A 23,802-nucleotide genomic window follows, 5' to 3' on the forward strand; every position below is an offset into this window, starting at 1 on the left:
TGATTCCTCACAAAAACCTTGACACATATGTACCGCTCTCCCATTCCATGAATAGTTTTTTCTGCCACCCTTGGGTGAGTTCCTGGGTCCGCAGATAGATTAAATCAGCACTGTCGTCTGCTCCTGGATGTCAGAAATCTCCATGCCCGCAGAGAAATGTGAAGGGATGGCGACTTGATCCGCAATTACTATTTTGAACTAGTGTTGTACTCTCAACCCTAGGCAACTTCATTTCCAGTTACACAGTCACCTATGTAGTCAAACATCTTGCTTAATATCCTTCTCCATGACAGCCCGGGAGGGCAGGGCCCGTGTCTGGTCCACTTGCTGCTGGACCCCAGCACCTAACCCAGCGCCTGGCCTGTAGCTGGTGCTCAATACGTGGAATGAATGAATCATGGCACTTCACTTAGCCTCCGAGGTTCTCCGGGGCCGAAATATCATCCTGTTGGCCCCTCTGTATTCCCAGTGTATGGCTCATGGCATTTGATAGTGTTGGATTCTGAGGAGTTGGGCTGGGACCAGGTGTGGGACTCCTCACCAACCCGGGTCTTACTTAGGCCTAACTTTGTGATGAGACAGGTCTGGTGACTTGGAGATAGAAGAGCCAAGTGACTTTAGGGCAGGTTACTTTACACCTCTCGGTCTCTGTTTCCTCACCTGTGAAATGGGCATGTGGAAACCTGCCTTTTGGGTTTAAGGGTTTTGGCAAGAAGTGAGCATGGGCTCAGGAGTCAGACCACCTGGGTTGCACCAGGCCTTGCCACCTACAAGCTGTGTGGCCTTGGGCGGGTGACATAACCTCCATGCCTCTGTTTTTTTTCATCTGTAAAATGAAAAGAACACTGCCCAGTTTTAAGGGCTATGTTGAGGATGAGATGGGTTATTACATGTGAAATGCTTAGCGCATGGAAAGCTATCTATAAATGTCAGTTGGTCGTAGTAGTATTATATTAACTATAGTGTGTTGGGAAACTGTAAATATTTACTAAATATTTACCTCAGGCCACTGCCTTTGAGAGGGGTCTCGAAACGTGCTCTGTCTCAGGTTGCCAGCCTGCTGGCGAGACCTTGATGAACCAGAATAGAAACACGGGGAAAGGGAAGTGAGAAGCCTTGAGAGAAACCGCAGAGCTTTCACAAGGCCCAGCAAACAGGAGTCTGCAGTGAGGGCTGGGCTCTGGGATAGCTGGAAATTGCCTCAGGGGGCAAGGAAAGACCTGCCCTGGGACTGGAGGATTGTGTGGTTGGAGAATGGGGGAGGGGAAGGGGGAAAGGGGAGATTCCAGATGGCCTGATTAAATCCCTAGAAAGAGGACCTGCAATTATAAAATAATAGTATCGTAATAAATATGCATCCCATGTATCAGGCAATTATGATCACACACTGTGCTGAGTGGTTCGAAAGTATCATCTCCTTTAATCCTCATTGCAGATATAGACATTAAGTACTGTTGTTGTCAAGCTTGCTTTGCAGATAGAGAGACAGAGGCTTAGAGAGGTTAAGCTACCTGCCCAAGACAGCAAGTAAGAGGCTAAACAGGGATGTGGACTCTGGTGCTGGGGCTTGGGCTCTGCCTGCTGCATAGGTGCACAGGCTTTGGTGTCAGACACTCAAACCTGGGCTTCAGCTTCCAGCAGTTCCTTCAAGGAGAGAATCCATTGAAGTGGTGGGAACCGAGCACTTTGTACAGCGCTTGGCATATAATGAGCTTGAAGTGAAGGGTAGCTTTTTTTAGTACTGATGAGGAAGTCATGGTTATGGGAACTGCTTAGACCTTTTGGAGTTCAGATCCCAGGGTCATGAGGAGTCCCTTTGGAAGCCCAGTGGTTGCCAGCACATCACTTAAGAACTGAGCAGTATGGACTAGTCAGTGGGACTGACCCCAGATCCAGACTGTCTCAGTTCACATCCTGACTCCTCCTTATTAGCTGTGTGACAATGAGCAAATTAATTAACCTCTCTGTGCCTCATTTTCCTTATTTGTAAAATAGGTTAGTGATGATAATGCTTTCCTCATAGCGATATCATGAGAGTTAAACAAGTCTATTTGTAAAAAAACCTTACAATATGCCTGGTCCATGGTCACTGCTTTCTAAGTCTTTGTTGGATAAGTAAAATGTGATGTTAGTGTCCCTATTTTACAGAGGAGAAAAATAAAGGAGATTGAGTAACCTGTGCAGCATGACCCACGGAGTGAGGGCAGAGCCAAGCAGTGAACAGGCAGTCTGGCTTCTGAGCGCACACCCTGGGGGACGGGCTTAGCAGAGTTCCACTGCAGCTCAGGGATCCTGGGAGCTGCAGGTTACCTTCTCGTACCAGCAGGGTCAGGATTGGTCCTGGTGGTGGAGGAGGAAAGAGGGTCTGGGAGCCTGGCTGGGCAGGCCCATAGCATCCTGAGAGGCTCTGCCTTTTCTTGCTGTTGAACTGTTCCAGAAACTGTGCTTTCATCAAGTGTGACTCCCATCCCCCCTCCCTCCCCAACCTCTGTCGTCATTTACACTTTGCTTGCAGAAGCATACAGGACAGGAATGACAGCCCTTCTGGGGGCATGGTTTCCCCACTAGGAAAAGGACTGCCTTTATTCTGGTAGAACTTGTTAAATACAGTGTCTAATCTGAGACCTTAAGAAGCGCTATTCCTAAAACGTTCTTTAGTCTCTGTGTCTCTGCATTTGCTTCTTTGAAATACAGTGTGTTTTATCCAGTCTGCACCTTGCTTTGTGATTTGTAATAATGATTATGGTATGAGATCTCTAACATTTAATGAGAGCTGTGTGCCAAGCTCTGTTCTCTTCCACACGCTGTACATGGCTTATCTCATTTAATCCACACCCAGAATCCTACAAGGAAGGTATTATTACTAAAAGCTCATTTTACAGATGAGAAAACTGAATAACACAGAGGTTAAATAACTTGCCCCAAGATCACATAGCTGCTAAACAGTAGAACTGGGAAAACCAGAGTTCATGCTCGTAACTTCTGTGCTAGCTTTTAAAATTCATAAATGACTAAAATGTGTCTGAGGCCTCACCAGCTTGCATTTGTCACTTGGACTGCATCAAGATATCAGCAGAATGTATCAGCTCTCACCTCAATGCCGCCTCCTTCCCAGGGGAGAAAAGGCAGTGCAATCACTGCTGTCCTCAGGCCTGCAGGCCTCCTGGAAAACATCTTTCTGAAGTCATGTTTCTGAAGTAGTGGGAAATATTGAACCAGTCTCTTGGGGCCAGGGTCCTTGAGAAATCAGAGAAAATGACCACCTTGGTAGCTGACCACTCTTACTTAAATTGATCAGATTTTGGGGGGGGCATCATTGAAAGCCACTCAGAGGGAAAAACCACAAAGTTGATCACCTTCTAGTGAAGCCCCAGGTGACCGACTTAATAGATTTCTACATAAATACGTCCTGCACTTAGGCAGGCATGCTCATTTGTCCAGGCCATGGGAAACCTGCTGGTCTTCCGGGGCAGATCCCTCAGAGACTTTCCAGAAAGAGTAAATGGAGCTCTGAGTCGTGTCTGCAATAATGCTGCAGGGGGCTTCCCTGGTGGCGCAGTGGTTGAGAGTCCGCCTGCCGATGCAGGGGACGGGGGTTCGTGCCCCGGTCTGGGAAGATCCCACATGCCGCAGAGCGGCTGGGCCCGTGAGCCATGGCCGCTGAGCCTGTGCGTCCGGAGCCTGTGCTCCGCAACGGGAGAGGCCACAACAGTGAGAGGCCCGCGTACCGCAAAAAAAACAACAAAAAAAGAATGCTGCAGGAATTAAGACTTGGAAGAGTTAAATTTTCTAACAAACCCAGTTGAACAGAAAGCCACATTTTCACATACTGCTATGGAAAATGTTTCTTACCTGTTTCAGTCTGCTGGCCTGCATTGGCTGGCAGAATTCAGTCACCAGAACCATTACTTAGTTTGTATGGCCGAGGGATCCTTGAGGAACAGACGTTTCCTAGGGTCTGCTCTCAAGAATGAACGGTGGGTTGTGCATGGATCACACATCTGTTAATGCCATTATGCTTCAGGCACTGTTGGGGATACAACAGACAATAAGGTAGATGTGGTCCTGCCCCCAGGAGGCTGACATTCTCATGGAAAAAAAAAAACGAAAAACAAGCTTTTTACAAGTGAAAAAATAAATTAATAAAATAGTCACAGCCTTTGAAAGGTGCCAAGAAGGAGACAGATGAAATTGACCTGGAGCCAAAGTGTACAAAGATAGGGGAGAAACTTACCTCCTTTAGATGGTCAGAGAAGACATCCTATGGACATGACCTCCAAGTTCACACTTGAGGGGAGAGAAGGAGTCAGCCCTGCAAAGAGCCAGGGGAAGGGCATTCTAGCCAGGGGGAACAGCAGGAGTAAAGTCCTCCGGGCAGGACAGACGTTGGCCAGCTGAACGTACAGAAGAGAGAGGAGAATTGCTCATACAGAGTGAAGGAGGCAGGGAAGTGCTGGAGAGCAGGGCAGGGTCGTTACCCCAGAGCCCGGCAGGCCATGCGTGGAGAGCTGGATTCTATTCTCAGTACATGGGAAGGCATTGAAAGGTGTTAAGCAGAGGCAGAACATGGTCCTATAGACTTTTGTTTTCCTTGGCCATGCTCCATGGCTTGTGGGATCTTAATTCCCTGACCAGGCATTGAACCTGGGCTCTAGGCAGTGAGAGCGCAGAGTCCTAACCACTGGACCACCAGGGAATTCCCCAAATAGACGTTTTAAGCTCACTCTCACCTTGTGTAAGAGACTGGTTTGGATAGAGAGAAGAGTGAAATCTTTTTTTAAATTTATTTATTTTTTGGCTGCGTTGGGTCTTCATTGCTGCGCGCAGGCTTTCTCTAGTTGTGGCGAGCGGGGGCTACTCTTCATTGTGGTGCGCGGGCTTCTCAATGCGGTGGCTTCTCTTGTTATGGAGCATGGGCTCTAGGCACGTGGGCTTCAGTAGTTGTGGCATGCAGGCTCAGCAGTTGTGGCACATGGGCTTAGTTGCTCCACGGCATGTGGGATCTTCCCAGCCCAGGGATTGAACCCGGGTCCCCTGCATTGGCAGACAGATTCTTAACCACTGTGCCACCAGGGAAGTCCCTCACACAGAAAACTTTTATTAAAACATTTCAACATACAACTTTCCAATATATAAAAGTCTAAACAACTGTCCCTTCCCAACCCTCCCCTGTTAATGACCCAAGCCAAAGCACTGTCATGAGAATTTGTCATAACAAATTCTTATGCCTATGCTTGGTGCAAGGCAGTCCTTGTTTGTCAGCAGCTGTCTAAGATATCACAGGCCTAAGAATTAAAATATGCCCAGACCTGAAAGACTCTGCATTACGAGCACTTTAATAGGACTGAAATTACAACCTCTAGGCAAGAGATTCTGGTGTTGTAGGGACACCAAGCGGGGAAAGCAGGGGTGGGGAGGTGGGATGAACTGGGAGATTGAGATTGACATCTATACACCAATATGTATACAAGAGGTAACTAATAAGAACCTGCTGTATAGCCCAGGGGACTCTACTTCACTTTGCTGTATGGTAGAAACTAACAGGATGTTGTAAAACAACTATACCCCAATTAAAAAAAAAGATGCTGGTGTTTAGAAGCAGGGTACGGGTGGTGGAGGTGGAGAGAAGTGGGCGGGTCCGGGATTTGAGTGGGAACATTAACAGCTGATAGAGTGAATATGGGCAGGAGAGAAGGTTCTGGCCTGAGCACCTGGGTAGATGATGGTGCCATTTACGGAGATGGGATGACTGGAGGACAAGGATGGAGGGTGGGGATGGGCATAAAAACTCCATAAAAAGCCCAATTTGAGGGTCTGAGAGCCATCCAAGCCGTTTGGTCCAGTAGACGGTTGTATATGTGAGTATGCCAGCATGATGGCTAAGTGCCAGTGTCAGGCTGGGGTCTCAGATCAGCCAGGTCAAATCCTGGCTCGCCACTTACCAGCCCTGTGACTTGGGCAGTTTCCTCATCTCTGGAACGGGGCTCCCAATATCACCTACACTGTGGGCTTGTTGTACTGATCGTATGAGTTAATACATGGGAAGAGCTTAGATTTCAATAAACGTTGGATTCCTATAATAACAATTATCATCATCATCATCTTAGCAACAGTAATTTTCTTGCCATTTCTCTCTTTCTAATTAAAATCAAGGACCTTTGTAGCTGGTAAACACTTCTCCTGATGTTCCAGGAATTATTGCTTTACCAGTCCGGGAGCTCCGTGAACACGGGGAAGGGTCTGTGTCTCTCCTCCATAACCTCCCCTCCTGGTGCCCACACACAGGATGTACCGCAGTAACCCTCATCCAGTCACATGGAATTTAGCGTGATTCCAGAATAGATGCTTAGCTGAGAGAGTCAATCAGGCATTGAAGACAGCAGAAAGGGCTTGGACACAGACAGGAGACAGGAAATTGCAAATTGAGTGACGGTGACGATTCACAGCATCTTTGCTCCCCAAGAAGGAGGCTCTTGATTTCACAAAGCAACCTCTTCCAGAATTAGATAATGGTCTGTTAGAAGAAAGGTTTCCCTTACAATTAGTCAAATTAGATACCTCCCTGAGATTTGCACACACACACCCCCATCAAGGCTCCAGACACCTCGGTACGACACCTGCAGGCCCCCATCTCTCCCTCTCCAGAAGCCTCTGTGATGTGTGCCCCAGGATCTCACCCTGTTGCTCTCACCTTCTTCTCTCTGTCGTGTTCATTTGCCTGAAGCAAAATGCCTGAAGCATCTTCCTTAACCACTTTGGGGGGAACATGCGTCCCTTAGATGAAGCCCACCGCCACACCAAGCACCTCCCTTCTTCCCCTGGAGATGGGTTGCTGTCTACACTTCAGTGGGATCCATGATCTCACCGTGTGTTCTTTCAAATCATGGCACGTGGCTCTGCCCTTTCCCAGATTTTTTTTCTTTGAGTTAAATTTCAATTTCAGATAAACAGTGAATAATGTTCTAGTATAAGTTTGTGTCACTCGGTATTTGCTAAAGTATATTTATTTGCTAAATCTGGCCACCGTAGCTGTAAGAATCCCAAGTCCAAATTCCCACGAACTGGGCCAAGAAGCCCTAGGGCACAGCCCCATTATGTGCCCTTAGAAGTTCACATCTTGGGTGCTGATGCCATGGTCTAAAGCCAGACCCGGAGTCTTCAGCCCTCCCCTGCCCACACCTGGAGAGCTCTCAGGCTTCCCTGGAGAGTCTTCCAAATGAGGTAGTCTTGGCTCCCCGCCCTGCCATGAAAAGGTCTTAATCCTGGAGTCCAGGGTCCAGGTCCAAGTCTCCTAAATACCCTTCTTAGTTCCTCCCAGGGCTGTCATACAAACAAGCCCTTGGAGGGCCTGGCCTGACACGCAGTTCCTGAGGCATGTATGCAGATCAGACCCCACGTCAACACCAAGCTTCCTCTTTCTCTGGATTCCATCGTCATTGCATCAGCACCCTCTGGTCCTCTAAGAGCCCTAACATCTCCTGTGACTGCGTTCCTATTTCGGGACAGCCTTCCTCCAAGGCTCCTTTGCCAGCTGAGATGAATGATAGGTCAGGAGCCCAGTGAGGGGTCAAGGGCACACCCACCCCACCTGATTCCTAAGGCTCCCCGTATTCTTCGTCCTTCAGGTCCCCTGCCCCAGGTCCGAGCCGTACTGAGGAGCCTTAGTGCCATAAACTTTCAGAACAATAGTCCATCTCATTTCCTTCAAGGATTAACAAGAAGCTAGTTCCCTGGCGAACTTCACCCCTCCTCACACCAGAAAGTGGGTTATTTAGAGGCAGGAGTGGAACCAGGAATTCTGGAGTCCCGGCTCCTTTCCTGAGTATCCATGACCAGCATTAGCAAAGAGCAGGAATATGAAGGCGTCCGGGACAGCACAGACTCCTGATGATGCAGAACGTGTAGCTCGCCAGCCTGAGGACAAGGGCCATCACCTGAGAAATGGGCACCTGCTCGTAGAAAAGACAGGATCCTTGTCCTCTGCTCCGTCCCAGCACCCACTACCTTCACTCAGCCGCTTGTCACTTCACACTTGGGCAGTGACTTCTTTCTGTTGGGCTGTTTCTTTTAGCACTAACATCTCCCCACCTCTAGGGCCAGCTCCCCTCAAATCCATCCTCCACGCTCTCCCAGAGTTGGCCATCCAACCGTATCCCTCCCCTGCCTGCTTAGAAACCTTCAGTGGCTCTTACGGATAAAGTCTTAGGATTAAGTAAAGTTCCCCACCCTCAGCTTCTGGCCCTCTGCCTGGAAGTTTATGCCCCAGAAACACTAAAACCTCCATCGTTAGCTCTCAGAGCCCGCCACGTCTTGTGTCCATACCTTTGCTCATGCAAGCCCTGCTCCAAATTCTCCTACCCTCTGTCCCTCTCCTTATTTAAGACACAGTTCAGTCTGTCATACAGAGTGAAGTAAGTCAGAAAGAGAAAAACAAATACCGTATGCTAATGCACATATATGGAATCTTAAAAAAAAAACAAACGGTACTGATGAACCTGGTGTCAAGGCAGGAATAAAGACGGAGACGTAGAGTATGGACTTGAGGACACAGGTGGGGGAAGGGGAAGCTGGGATGAAGTGAGAGAGTGTCATGGACATTTATACACTACCAAATGTAAAATGGATGGCTAGTGGGAAGCTGCTGCATAGCACGGGGAGATCAGCTCGATGCTTTGTGATGACCTAGAGGGGTTGGATAGGGAGAGTGGGGGGGAGACGCAAGAGGGAGGGGATATGAGGATATATGGGGATATATGTATACGTGTAGCTGATTCACTTTGTTGTACGGCAGAAACTATCACAACATTGTAAAGCAATTATACTCCAATAAAGATATATATTTTTTAAAAAAGACAAAGCTCAGGGGTCACCTTCCCCAGGAAGCCTTACTGGATCCCCTAGGCTCTGTTTGGTGTGTGTCTCTGAACACCTCAATCACTGCAGTTGCCGCATGGCATTATGGTTACCAGGGCCTGTGTCCTCTCCCCTTCCAGGCATTGTGCGCCTCTTGCAAACAGGTGCTCAGTAAATGCTTGGTGATTTGATTTGACAATTCACCATAAGAAGGAAGTTAACATCCTTTGCAAGCGTAGTTTGTATCCCCTTCTTGAATTCCTTGATTCTCCTCCCCACCCTTCCCTAACCTGGCTCACTTCGCCCAGCTGGCTCGGTTAGTTTCCAGAGCATCTCACCACTAGTACTCTTATTTCATCTTGCCAGGTCTCCGCCCTGCTTCCACTTTGAAAGTAGAGACTCCAGCCATTCTGTGTTCACTCGGCTAACGTTTTTAACACCTCCATGTGCTGGGTGCTGTCTGGACTGTGATGCAGAGACTTGCTGGACAAGGTCCCTGCTCTTAGAAGTCCCCTGCCTGGAGGGGAAGTCAGACAAGGAAAGAGGCAAATAGTAGATGCTGTGATGGGGGGACAGGGGGACACAGTAGATACCCAGGTCAGCTCTCCACAGACTGCCTTGGGCTCACATCCCAGCTCACTGCTTTTTGCTGTGTGGCCTTGGGCAAGTCCCTTATCTGTGTCTGTTTTCCATGGTTAAAAGAGAGGGTAATGATAGTACTTACCTCTTAGGGTTATGTGGGGCTAGCTAGTGGGAAGCAGCCACATGGCGCAGGGAGATCAGCTAGGTGGTTTGTGACCACCTAGAGGGGTGGGATAGGGAGGGTGGGAGGGAGGGAGACGCAAGAGGGAAGAGATATGGGAGCATATGTATATGTATAACTGATTCACTTTGTTGTAAAGCAGAAACTAACACAGCATTGTAAAGCAATTATACTCCAATAAAGATGTTTTTTAAAAAAAAGAGTTTAACCATAGTGAACAGTCAGTAAATATTAGCCATTATTATCCTTAGCTCAATATGCTGTGGGAGCAGAGGAGAGATAAGACAGATAAGCAGCAGTCATAAAAGACAAGGATCAAGAGATATCCATATTCTAACTGGAGCCCAGAAACGAGCAATTGACATGAAAAGGAAATGGAAAGTCTCCTTGGTGCTTCCTAACTCTTGTGGCCCTCGAGAACCAGTCCTGGCGAAGCTGCTGCACGCACCTTGACCATCTCTCCCTCCCTTAGGGCCGACGACTGCTTTTGCGCTTCTCGGAAGCTGGACGCAGTGGCCATCGAAGCCAAGTTTAAGCAGGACCTGGGTTTCCGGATGCTGAACTGTGGGCGGACGGACCTGGTGAAGCAGGCAGTGTCTCTCCTGGGGCCCGATGGAATCAACACCATGAGCGAACAGGTACAGGGTCCTCCGAGTGTCTGAACAGGCACCCCACCTCCACCACGTGCCCTGCCCCAGGGCAGGATGGAAACAGCAGGCACTGGACAGAGGCTCCCCCTTCTGGTGACGTAGGGTGATTGTGGTGGTGTTGTTGTTTAGTTTTTTAAATATCTTATAAAAATATCTTTGTTCATCTGTACAGAAGTTGCACGTGATCGTTGCAGCTGAAATGGAAAATAGAGAAAAATAGACCTATTCCAGAAAGGAAATCATGCCATCATCATCCACCATCATTTATATTTAGCTTGTGTCCTTCGAGCCCTTTCTCCAGCATGGTTAAAATTAGTTCTCTGCATCACAGAACAAATCCAAGCAGATTTTCACCAAACTTTCAGGGTGTGTTTAAGATACACAAAAGTCATTCTGAGGGACCCTAGGAGACACCTCAGAGACAGGCAGCCATCCCCCAAAGCACTGAAACTGAGGTACAGTGAGAGGCTTGTGTGTCTATCAGGGAGACACCCCGGATGGGTGAAGATGTCACGGATGGAGAAAACAAACAGCAGCTTTCAATGTGAGCCCCAGATGGAAAGTCACAAAGGACAAATGGAATTGCTTCTCACATGGGCAGCTTATGCAGCAAGTTTCAGGGAAGGGATAACAGCTAATAATTTTCTTGAGCAACACAAAGGAGCCCTGATACACACACATACACACATATTATTTTTTAAGAACAAGGATTTATTATCTTTCTGGTTTTGGTATTTTGTATTAAAGATACTTTGCAGTATCATTAAATATTCTTTTTTTAACTCACTCTTAATGGCTACATAAAATGGTCATATTATTTGTTCAGTGAACCATACCTCAGTTGTTGAATACTTAGATTGTTTCTAATTACTTATACCAGTAATGCTGAGCTACATATACTTACACAAATCTTTGTTCAAATCTCTGATTATTTCATTAGGGAAATTTTTTTAAGTGGAAATAGTCACTCAAATGCATCAACTTATCTTAAAGTTTTTGATCTCAAATTACTTTCCCAGAGACTGTTTCCTTGTACACACTCTCCAACTTTTTATGTGTACCCTATTAATCTTTTACTTAATTTAATTAATCTTTTGCCTGTCTTTCATTAGAGCTTAAGTGTTTTTCTTCTTTATTTCAAAGAGCTCTTTACCTATTAGACATATAACCCTCTGTTATACTATGACAAATATGTCTCAATTTATTGTTTACCTCTTAATTTTGTTTATGTTTTCAATTGCATGTCCTCAACGCTGTAATGATTTTCTTTTGTGATTTCTTCCATTACTTTTATGCCTAGAAACGGATCCAGTTAGATGTCTTTTATGGTTTTAATTTTTTTCTCTATATCTCTAATCAAACTGGAAATGATTTTTGTGTATAGTGTGAGATAAGGCTCTAACCTGAACATTTTCCCAAATAGCCGCCTTCACAACACTGTTTATTGAAAAATCCATCCCTTACTTCTGTTGGTTGTGGTACTTTGTAATAAGCAGGAATCATGGGCAGATATGGAATTCCTGAAAGTCATTCCTCATTCCCTTGCCTTTTGCTTGTAAATGATAATGTCAAAGCTGACGTCATGCTGGGGTTGTACTCAGAGGCACCAATTTCCCTTGACACTGACCAGCAGCTCACATAGAGCAAAGATGACACTTATATTGTGAAAGAGAAAATGTCAAGGAAACAGTGTTTACCAATTAGATAGCTTAGGGCTGATATTGTAGAATCCAGAAAGTTCCTAAGAGCTTTCATTTGAAACCAGCCATTTGTTTTAGCAAACACTCTTAGATCTATTGCACCCTAAGACAAACAAAAAATCCTCTGACTTAAGCCAAGATAAATGCAAAAAAAAATAAAAAACCAAAAAAGCAATGTATGTTTCCCTTCTTGCTTCCATTTTGGTTTTCAAAATATGGAGGATTATGACCTTATAGGGCTGTACATTTACTTTAAAATACTGGATTTTGAGTACAGTTATAGCCTCCTTCACACAAGTAAGATTTTCCATTTGTTTTGTCAAGTGACACAGCCACCTGGTAAACCTCCATTCTCTGGTTTTTAACTCACCGCAGGGCATGACCCCCCTGATGTACGCCTGCGTCCGCGGGGACGAGGCAATGGTTCAGATGCTGCTGGATGCCGGAGCTGACCTGAATGTGGAGGTAAAGGGTGCAGAGGGCTTCAGGGCCCCTGGGCCTGGCAGTCCCTGGGGAAGGCGAGCAAAGAGAGGGGGTCTTATCTCCCAAAGAGCCACCTCTGAGGGTGCTCAGTGCAGCAAATAGGTCAGACCAGCTGTTGGATTTCCTCCGTCCTGAGGCCCCAGCCCAACCAAACTCCAAGGAGCTGCCCAAAAACATTTTTCATTTAAAAACAACCAATGAGGCCACAGGAGCCCTAGCTTTGCCCTCAGTTCAGCTGTACCCAATCTCTGATTCTTCTTGATGATCCATTCCTTCTGGGGTCAGGCAGAGAGAGCTCTCCTGAGCCATCAGCCCTTTCCTCTGCCAAATACAAAGTTGGTCCACGTGCCCTGAGCTAAGGTGTAGCTCCCCCAGATCTTCCACCCTCCCCCACCGAATCCCGACTGGCTCACCCAGTTGGCGGGTTTAAACCACAGGTCTTAAAGCTAATTGCAAAGCTTCCTCGAGGCAGTGTGGTATAGTGGAAAGCACACCCCCGCAGGCTTTAGAATTTGGCACGTGGGTTCAAATTCTGAAACTGCTGCATCTTAGTAACTTGCTTTTCTGCTTGGGCAAATAGTTTAACCTTCCTGAGCCTCGGTGTTCCCCTTTGCAAAATGGGAGAATAATCACACCCATCTCAGAGAGTTGTTGGAAGAAATAAATACAGAGTAGCATCAATTTGGGACTCAGTTATTATTGGGTCCTGCCCCCGCCCCCGCCAAGGCTTATAATAGGTAAAATTACACTTTTTGACCATGTTCTATGCTGACTTAAGACCCACTCTCACAAAACAAACAAACAAACAAAAAGAAGACCCACTCTCCTCTGGCAGCCTAATATTGGCAGTCTCAGAGGCTGAGAAGATCGATTGACATGCTGCACTCCTAACTCAGCCACCCCAGGAAACTTTTTTTAGTTCAAAATTAGATGCTCGGGCTTCCCTGGTGGCGCAGTGGTTGAGAATCCGCCTGCCGATGCAGGGGTCACGGGTTCGTGCCCTGGTCCGGGAAGATCCCACATGCCGCGGAGCAACTAAGCCCGTGAGCCATGGCCGCTGGGCCTGCGCGTCCGGAGCCTGTGCTCCGCAACGGGAGAGGCCACAGCAGTGAGAGGCCCGCATACCACAAAAAAAAAAAAAAAAAAAAAAAAAAATTAGATGCTCTTGTAGTCTTAGTACTGTGGTTTAAAAAAAAAAAAAAAATTAGCATGCTTTATATTCATCTGAGGAAAGCAGGCAATAGACATGGTTTTGGATCCAGAACCATTTTGGATCTTATAAATTTCAAGTATTGGGGATTTTTTTTCCTGCTATGAATCCCCAAGCACTGTGCACATGCCTGCAAGGGCTTGTCAACTCTGGGTCCTGGTGGGGTTCTCTGGTCCTCTAGCCCATCCCACAGCTCCCCGCTCAAGGTCCTCCCCCCACCGGTGATTAGTGAAATCAACTGCTATGAAAGCAGCAGGCAGCGCAGCTATATGGCCCCAGGAATGTTTGGAAGAAAAGCCATGTGTAGGTGGCAATCCTGCAGGACCCTAACCTTTAGCTGTCCTGCAGTTTATCTCTTGGCCTGGGGTGTTCTGAGGTCCCCATATGGGAAGGTCAATATCAGATTGCTCATTCGTGGTGTGCCCAGGGAAGGTCTGGGCTGAGGTTTCCAGTAGCATGAGGGTCCTTGTCAACCAGGAAGCCAGCAGAAGAATGAAATGAGGACAGTGTGGGGTGAGCTGTGACCAGATGGTGATGTTCCTCCATCAGATGGCTGGTGGTATTGCTTGGCTTGAAAGCTCGAAGCAGACGTCCCCTTGCACGGGGTTTGCCACTGCCAAGAATTTCCCCTAAAGATGTGGATGTGATGGTAGTGGCCTCACACTACCTGACATCCTGTAGCTCTCAGAAGCATCACCCTCCCTTAAGCAGGAAGAGGAGACAGGCAGGGGAGCAGGCTCATTGTAGCCACCATTACAGCTTCTCCAAGGCTCCTCAGAGGTGGTCAGAAATCATCCATTCAACTCTTTTCAGATGAGAAGCAAAGGAGTCCTTATTGTGATGGAGGATATAAAGTCACTACCCCACATCTCCAGTGTTTCCCGAGGCGCCTTCTAGGACATCCTTTTGTACATATCTAGCCCACATGCCCAGCCACAGATAGGTCAGATTTGCTAGTCTAAGTGTTGTTAAGGTCACATTTTGAAAATAACTTCAATTTGTTTATAGGTTGTCAGTACTCCTCATAAATATCCATCCGTCCACCCTGAGACCCGCCATTGGACGGCTCTGACTTTTGCTGTGTTGCATGGACATATTCCTGTAGTTCAGGTATTAACATATTTCCCTATCCACATCTGACCTTTAATTTTACCTCTTTCATTACACAAATTTGTACCTCTCCCAGCATGCCTATTCCCTAAGAGATTCATATTGGTTAATTGCAGTTAAATATAGCACATTCATATCATATGAATGAAAATATTATATGTAATGCTCTATATGGCCTGGCTCTAACCAATATGAACTTAACACATACCCACATGCAGCCTCACACTCAGAGTGGCAAACCTATCAAGTTGTTCCCAGTTGCTCGGGGGTGGGGCCTGAGCTATGATTTTTGTGGATTTGTTCATTTTTGCTTGTTGTAACATGAACATAAGACCTGGCTGGTATGAGACCTTAGAACCTTCCCTTAGGTGTGACCCCAGTGTTTGCATAGAGTCTAGTGGTTTCGAACCACTGGAAAGAAGCATCCAAGTCGCCAAGGGAGCGGTTCCAAAAGATACTTGCTTGGGTCCCACTTATGGAGAATCCCATCCAAGAGGTCTAGAGTAGGGTCTTCACATGTGTCTTCTGAAACAGCTCCCTGAGTATGGAGAGATGTTTGGGCACGTAAGTGTGTTTTGCTTGCACCTTTTCTGGCTGTTGTAGAGTTGGTGTTCGATGCATAGCCATCTAGTATATTCTAGATCTTAAGCTCGGTTTACTCTAGATCTTAAAACTTCACTGGAAAAAAGAGATCAGCATCCAGGTCCCTGACCACATCTGACTCCCTAATAAATGCTGAGCTTTGGGTACATCAGGAACTCACCTCCTTTTAGGTGGTCCAAGCCTCTTAGAATTATGCAGAGCGGAAAATAGTGTGCTAGGGACCCCTAGGCAATGTTGGAGTGCCACAGGAATCCTTCATTGTTTCCTAGGTCGTGGGAATCCTTAAGACAGATCCGAAGTCATGTTTCAGGAGGTTGAGTGTGTGACATGTCACACCGAGAGCTGGCTTCTGCCTGTAGAACGTCATGACCAGCCCACTCCTAGTGGAGGGATCTAAGAAAGGAGGGGTCAGAGGGTGGCCTAGTGGACACAAATGCCATCCCTTAATATGCAGTGGCATCCCCAGCCTTTAAATCAGGAATAGGAGCAGTGGGTAGCCAAGCAAAGCCAAACAGAAGTCAGGTCACCTCTGTGCAGCCGGTGCACACATCATGGAATGCCCTGTAGGCAGCCCCTTCCTGGCTGTGCCCTCAGTTAGCCCTGAACAGGTAAGACAGATGTTTCCCCCTCATTTTACATCAGGAGTGCTGACAGCACGTTCACTGTGAGATCCAGCATGGACAGCACCTCTGTTTTTAGGAAACCCAGGTCTCTTAGAGAACGCACAGAATGGAATCATATTCAGCAGCACTCTTGGAAGCTCACTCTGCCACTTTACTCACTGATCTTGCTGGCCAGAAAACTCAGCGTTTGCCGAGCTGTCCTCAGAGCCCTCCAGGATGCTCTAGAAGCGATTCTTGTCCTGGTTGGCCCTGGTGGTCCCCAAAGGGTTTTTCAGAACTCTTGAGTTGCTATGGCTCTAAGAGACCCCATAATACTCTCCGAGGCTTTGTGTCACCGACCCCGAAATGAAGTCCTCCAACACTCTGGTGCCACGAGCTTCTAGCTCAGTGCTTCTAGGAACTTTTAATGTACATATAAATCACTTGAAGAACTTGGTGAAGTGCAGATTCCCATCATTCGGTCTGGGGTGGAGCCTCAGAGCCAGCATTTCAAACAAGCTCCCAGGGGCTGCTGATGCTACTGTCCGTGGACCACAATTTGAGTGATCTGAGGCTCTAGAGATACGAGAGGCTCTCGGTTTTTCCTCTGAGGTGCGATTGCCCTCCCCCTGTGCACATGCTCACAGGCCCAGAGGGAGGGCAGGAACACTGGCGTCACACTGATTTCCACCACCTTTTCCTGACGTCTCCTCACATGCATGTCCTTTAAACATCTCAATGGCCACTCTTCCCCCACAGCTCCTCCTGGACGCTGGGGCCAAGGTGGAGGGCTCTGTGGAGCATGGCGAGGAGAACTATTCAGAAACGCCCCTCCAGCTTGCAGCCGCCGTAGGTAAGAGTTGCTGATGCTCACGCCGGCCAAGGGGCTCCAGCGCGCTGGCCCTTGATGTGTCTGTGACTGTGTGTTTGCTTGATTCTCTTATAAAACCCCCTTCTCTGGGCTTGCAGGAAATTTTGAGCTGGTTAGTTTGCTGTTGGAGCGTGGCGCGGACCCCCTGATAGGAACCATGTACAGGAATGGAATTTCTACCACCCCCCAGGGTGATATGAACTCTTTCAGCCAGGCCGCAGCCCACGGACACAGGTAGGCTAGGATGGCCCAAAGCCACGAGGTCCCAAGTGGTGCTTGTTAAAAATGCAGATTCCCAAGCCTACCCCAGACCCACTGTATCTCTGGATGTGGGACCCAGAGGCAGACCAGGCCTGGCCAGCTTCATGCAGCACACGTCCACTCAGACTGGCTCGTCTGGTCCTTTCCCAGCCGGCTTTCCTATCACAGAGACGTCAGTCTTTGCCAGCGTTGGTCAGCTCTCATCCTATCACCTGTCATGAAGTGAGAAGAATCCATTTTAAAGAATCGTAAAACCCCTCATGTTTGGTTACTTCCTGTCTACATTTCCTTCAGGATTTACCCCATCAGATTTTACTACACGTAACCCCAAGTGAAGCAAATTCACTATGGGGAGGGGACTGCAGGCAGACGGTTCTAGAACCTTCTAGATATCTGGGGAATGCACTTAGCTCCAAGTTGTCCTCAAGGAAACACAGCCACACCTGCCCCGCCATCTCTTCCATCCACCAAACGTAGCACCCGTGGTCAGGCCTCTGAAACTGCCACCCCGGAGTTGGTCCCGTCCTTCCCTTGCCCCAAGTGAGAGGTCTCCCCACTTCCCCTGCCTAGTCCCTGCCCTGGCACAGCCCTTCCATCTCTGAGTGTCTTCATCTCTGGGTTTATGATTGACAGGAATGTGTTCCGCAAACTGCTCGCTCAGCCAGAGAAGGAGAAGAGTGATATCCTGTCCCTGGAGGAGATTCTGGCCGAGGGGACAGACCTGGCGGAGGCAGCCCCGCCCCCCCTGTGTGCCAGCCGCAACAGCAAGGCCAAACTCAGAGCCCTGAGGGAGGCCATGTATCACAGCGCTGAGCATGGCTACGTGGATGTCACAATTGATATCAGGAGCATAGGTCAGTCTGGGGACCCTCCAAGGCTGGGCACAGAGCCTTTGCCCAGCTCCAGGTCACACACACACACACACACACGCACGCACACACGCGCGCACACACACCCCACGCAGCCCAGGGAACTTCTCATTTGCTGGTTGGAGCATTTCCAGGCTAAGTTCCCACACCATCCCCGCAGACAGCAGCATCCTGCCAGCCCCAAAGTCCCATCCTCAGGTCCCCCTTCCACGATTCCCAAACTCTGGACCCTGAGTTAGAAATTTGAATCACCTGGGGAGCTTGTCTGAATACAGATTGCCAGGCCCTGCACCCAGAGGCTCTGCCGTCGAGGGTCTGGATGGATAAAGGCTGGAAATCTTTATATTTAACAATCATCCCAGGTGGTTCCCAGTGGTTGGGGAATCGCTGCCTGAGAGCACCCAAATCCATGAAGCGGCCACTGGCACCAGCTATGATGAGGGCATCTCTTCCCTAGCAAGGCCGCACCCACTTCAGGGGCAAAGCCACCCTCGGGAAAAGTTAGGGGTGGCTCTCCCTTGAGTGAGCTATGCCGGAGCCATCTCCTCCGTGCGTCTGGGGAACAGGCTGGCCTGGCCTTCACCCCTCTCATGGCACTAGGCCCGGCCCAGAAACAGCAGGATGGAGCACGGGCTGTAAACACAGGCTGTGGCAGATCAGGGTAGGCTGAGGCCCCAAGGAGGGGCCCCCGGTGCTGTTCTGGAAACTGGTCTCTCTTGGAGGGTGGCTGTTCAGTGTGGCGGACGTTTATGCCATTGCCCTGGGAGCCTGTGACGCTTGATTCTGAAGCTCAAGACCCTGAATCGTGTGCTTGTTATAAACAGTAGCGAGTGCCTCAGTCTCACAGTGAGGGGGGAGAAGCAAGTCACAGCAATCAGCTGCTGGAGAGGCTTCTATCAAGGGAGAAAGACCTGATGAAGTGCCTGCAGATGGAAATGTTGTTTTGCACATGGGAGAGGCATCAGTATCCTCCTGTGTCTTCATATTCAGATGGAAATATCTGCCCTGACCAGAGCAGTGGATGGTGAGGTCCACCCGTGGGTTTCACCACCTCTAAGCTCTTGGCACGGATGTAGACGGGATGGAGACGAAGGAAGTCAGAACTCAGAAGGATGCAATCTGCATAAAGAATGTGCATTATAATTCCAATATTCTACACAAGGATTTTACCTTGTGAAATGCAGCCCCTAATAATATGAGTAGCTGAAATGCACCCCCTAATAATATGAGTAGCCTGCAGAACTAAACACCCATAGTTAAGGGAATCGAATTACGACCTTTAATTTCAACTTCTGTGGGTCTTCGGGGAAAAAAAAAAAAAGCAACACTGGCTCTATTCATTGAAAGGCAGGCTCTTGGTCTCATGATGTGGTAATGTCCCCGAGAAAGGCCAGCTGCCAGATTAAAAACACGCCTTCTCCTCTGGTTGTTTTCTGCCCTCCCCTCCCCTCCCCCACCCCTGCCCGCCCCCTTTCCAGGGGTTCCGTGGACCCTGCACACCTGGCTGGAGTCCTTGCGGATCGCCTTCCAGCAGCACCGCCGGCCCCTCATTCAGTGCCTGTTGAAGGAGTTTAAGACCATTCAGGAGGAAGAGTACACGGAGGAGCTCGTCACCCAGGGCCTGCCCCTCATGTTCGAGATCTTGAAAGCCAGCAAGGTACGAGGGCCTAATGCTGTTGCGCTTGTGGGCAGAGAGAAAGGCCGGGGGCTCTGATCTCCGTGCTCCCTGAGCCTGTCCCACGGCGGGGGGGGGGGGGGGTGGCCTCCCTGCAGTCACAGCGCTGGTGCAAATGTGCCCCAGCCGGTGGTACAGCCTTTCATGGGGCAGCCGCTTTACTGAGCACCTGTTATGTCCCAAGGCACTTGGGCACGTGGGACAAAGTAAAAGATACCTTCCAGCCTGGGGAATTTGCATGAAAGCTGGGGAGCTAAAGCCCACCCATGGGCCCCAAGGACATCTGAGGTGGTCTGTGAAATAATATTAAATTGGGTGGCACCAGCTCTGAGGGGTGTGAGATGCTCAGGGAAGGCGTCACTGAGGCGCTGAGACCAGGGCAGGCCTGGATGGACATTAGGAATCCAGCAGCAAGAGAGAAATGGGTGCAGCTCTCTAGGTCGACGGGATGCAGACCTTACCAAGGTCCCTGGAAAGCCAGGCCCTGAGAAGGCTTTTCAGGTCTGAGGATTGGATGAGCCTAGCGCTTGAGGCTCACCCCTTCCTCAAGGGCCTCTGAATTCCTGCTGGCACTATGTTCCCAGCAACAGGGAAATGCCACAACCCCTTCACAACAGGCTTTGCAGGACCCTGGGGTCCTAAGATAGTGGGAGCCTGTGAAGTGTCAGGCAAGTAGGCCTCTGAACCAAAAGGGCAGCGTGGGTTCCCCTGCCAGCCTTGGCCAACAAGCTGTCAAGAGTGGAGAGGGGGAGCAGCCTTCTCCAGGTGGCAGGGGTGGCCCCGCAGCAAAGCAGCAGCAACACACCCAGCTGCTCCCTGAGCCTCGGAGCACTTGGCCTGGGGTCCAGAGCGGGTCCCATTAGGTATTCTCATTAGCACCAGAGTCTCAGCCTCTGTGGGCTGGATTTGTGCTTGATGTCAGGACCCGCTGAGACCCAAAAGGGGAGGAGGTGCGCCGGCCCACAGGTAATGAGCCTCAGTGATTCCACAAAGAGCAAAACCTGCTGGAAGTATTTCAAAACCAAACTCACCCTGCCCCTCACCCCTCACCCCACAACTTGAAAAATAAATAAATAAGGCCTGAAACTACCTAAGAAGCCACCTTAGTGAAAAATCATTGCTAGGTCTGTTCCCAGGGTCTTGGTGTTCTAATTGGTTTTTGGTTTGGTTCATTTTTTTCTCTTCTACGGGCTGTAGTGGGAGTTCCAGAAATTACTGAGGCACCCTATGTATTGAGGAAACCTAATCTATGGTTTTTTAAAGTAAACTTTACTTTGAAGAATGAGATACATCAGAAAAGTGCCCAGATCGTAACTATAGATCCTAATGAATTTTCACAAGGTAAACTTACCTGTGTGGTCAGCACCCAGACTGAGAAATGGAACATTGCTAGCACGCCAGCGGGCCCCTTATACCCCACTCAGCCACCACCAGGAAAGGGCAGCCAACAGCAGCTGAAAGCAGCAGCTGGAAGCCTGGAAGAAGGCAGGGGCCTTTGGCAGATGTGGACTAGAGCCTGCTCCCTGTCAGCTGTACTGATCTTGGAGGGTGGGGGGAGCCAGGGATGGGGCAGGAGCAGCTCGTGGTCAGGAGGGGCGGCAAGTCTGGGGAAAAGGGTGCTTTCAAGAGTCAAGTTTGCCCTTATGGGGGGTGGTCAATGGCAACCCCTACTGGTGAGATGTGGTATTACATCATCATGTACACTGACCACGGGGGGCAAAGAGGTGATCAATTTCCCTTGGCTGCCGGGGCAAGTCAAGCGGTCCAAACATCACCAAACATGGTGATGTTCCTGGGGTCAAAAGATGTCTGGAGAGAGATGGTGGCAGAGAAGTTCAGAGAGTTGAGAAAGTGCTGCAAAGCTCTGCCTTCAGAAAGTGTCCTATTGGAGGAAAGGAGTAGCCATGTATCACACAACTAGCTAGCATTGCCCCTTCTCCCTCCACTAACGGATTCCTGTTCAAATCATGTCTGCTGTTCTGTGGGCACAAATACCTAGTTCTATCAGAATAGTGGGTAAGAATATGGAATTCCTGTAAATAAACCCACTTTATGGTCAACAGCCATCCTGTAAAGTGAAGTGATGCCTTCTCCCCATCCGTGATGCATGCTCAGTCATACGTTTCTTGAAATCTAGTTGCAGATGTGTTTTTTTTGCCCCCAGTTATAAATTTTATCTTTAAAAGGGTTCAGTGTCTCTAGAGTTCCCCAGGAGTAGAACAATACAGTCATTTTTTAAAATACATATGTTTAAAGAGAGCTCTTGGCCCATTTCTCCCACACATAACTCCTCTGGGCATTTATTCATGCTGTAGTCATGAGTGCCTACTAGGCTACAGGGGTGACAGGACCTTCTTTACCTTCTTTATGGAACTTACTGTGGCCAGGGGAGGGGCAGACACCTAGTATGCAAGGAAATACATCAGCAAAAGAGAGTGAGAGCATGATAAATGCTATGAAAAAAAATGAACTTGGACAACGATGGAGTCTCTGGTGGGTGGAGCAAGCAAGGTCTAATTTAGAGAGGATGGTAAGAAAAGTCTCCCACAGGAGGTAACATGTGAACAGCCACCTAAGTGAGGAAAAGCTTCCAGCCACGCAGAGGTCTGGAGGGAAGGCATTCCAAGTGGGGGAACTGCAGGAGTTCAGGCTCCAGGTGGGAACGTGCTTGATGTGCTGGGGCAGCAGGAAGCAGTGGGACACAGGAGAAAGTGTAGGAGATGAAATCAAGTGGCACGGAGCCTTTCTCCATGGTGGACATGTAGGGTTTCTCTCCATGTGAACTAAATAGAACACCACTGGAGGCTTTAGCCAAGGGTGAGACATGAGCTATGTGTTTGTTTGTTTGTTTCCTTGTGGTTTATACACGTTGCTAGGGGGGTTTCCCACTGTTTTAAAATTGAGTTTTGTAAATTAAACTTTTTAGTTTAAGACAATTGTAGAGTCGCATGCAGTTGTAAGAAAACATACAGAGAGATACTTCGTTTGCCCCATTGGCAATGTCTTGCAAAATGACAGTTAAATATCACAACCAAGATATTGACATGATACAGTAAACATGCAGAAAACTCCCATCACCATAACCGTCCCGCATGTTGCCTTTTTACAGCCACACCCATATCTCTTCTGCCCTCATTCCCTCCTTATGCCCCGGTAACCACTAATCCGGTCTCCATGACTCTAATTTTGTCATTTCAAGAATGTGATTTAAACGGAATCATACAGTATGTAACTTTTTAGGATTGGATTTTCTCACTCAGCGTAATTCTCTGAAGATTCTTCCAGGTCGTTGCATGTGTGGATAGTTTGATTCTTTCTGTTGCTGACTAGTACTCTGTGGTACGGACGGATCACAGTTTATTAACCACTCACCACTGAAGGACATCTGAGTTGTTTCCATTTCTGAGCTATTACAAATAAAGCTGTTATAAACATTCCCGCACAGGTTTTTGATAGGAATATAAGTCTTCATCTCCCTGGGATAAATGCTCAGGAGTGCAATTGCTGGATTGTATGGAAGTTGCATGTTTAGTTTTAAAGAAACTGCTAAATTGTTTTTGAGAGTGGCTGCACCATTTTATATTCCCACCAGCAAAGTATGGGTAATGAAGTTTCTCCACACCCTCCCTGTTTGGTGCTATTGCTATTTTTTATTTTAGCCATTCTGGTAGATGTATAAGTGGTATCTCATTGTGGTTTTAATTTACATTTCCCTAAATGGCTAATGATGTTGAACATATTTTCATGTGTTTATTTGCCATCTGCATATCCTCTTCAGTGAAATGTCTCTTTGTGTCTTTTGCCTGTGTTCTAATTAAATTGTTTGGTTTTTCACTGTTGAATTTTGAGAGTTCTTTGTAAATTCTAGAAAATAGTCTTTTGTCAGATACGTGGTTTGCAAATACTTTCTCCCACTCTGTAGCTTGTCATCTTATCCTCTTAACAGGGTCTTTCACAGAGCTTGCATTTCGAGGAAGTCCAATTTAAGTTTTTCCTTTTATGGAGCTTATGCTTTTGGTGACAGGTATTAGAATGCTTTGCCTAGCCCTAAATCATGAAGATTTCCTCTGCATTTTTTTTCCTAGAATTTTCATAGTTTTCTGTTTTACACTTAAGTCTGTGATTCATTTTTACTTTGAGTTAATTTTTGTA

The 23,802-nt window shown here is 48.0% G+C and overlaps 1 protein-coding gene across 4 annotated transcripts in view; it reads left to right on the top strand.

Annotated features, from left to right (window-relative positions):
* The window catches only part of ABTB3 (ankyrin repeat and BTB domain containing 3), a 389,892-nt gene that overhangs the window by 332,430 nt on the left and 33,660 nt on the right, over positions 1 to 23,802 (top strand). For 3 of the 4 annotated variants that reach the window (XM_067010051.1, XM_059081993.2, XM_059081996.2), the window contains 7 exons: positions 10,089 to 10,254; positions 12,342 to 12,431; positions 14,668 to 14,769; positions 16,734 to 16,827; positions 16,944 to 17,079; positions 17,740 to 17,960; positions 19,454 to 19,632. In XM_067010051.1, coding sequence (XP_066866152.1) covers positions 10,089 to 10,254; positions 12,342 to 12,431; positions 14,668 to 14,769; positions 16,734 to 16,827; positions 16,944 to 17,079; positions 17,740 to 17,960; positions 19,454 to 19,632 — 988 coding nt within the window. The remainder of the gene's footprint in view (positions 1 to 10,088; positions 10,255 to 12,341; positions 12,432 to 14,667; positions 14,770 to 16,733; positions 16,828 to 16,943; positions 17,080 to 17,739; positions 17,961 to 19,453; positions 19,633 to 23,802) is intronic. The other variant, XM_067010050.1, reaches the window with a different exon arrangement.

The sequence above is a fragment of the Kogia breviceps genome, chromosome 12 (genome assembly GCF_026419965.1).
Source record: "Kogia breviceps isolate mKogBre1 chromosome 12, mKogBre1 haplotype 1, whole genome shotgun sequence".
NCBI lineage: Eukaryota > Metazoa > Chordata > Mammalia > Artiodactyla > Physeteridae > Kogia > Kogia breviceps.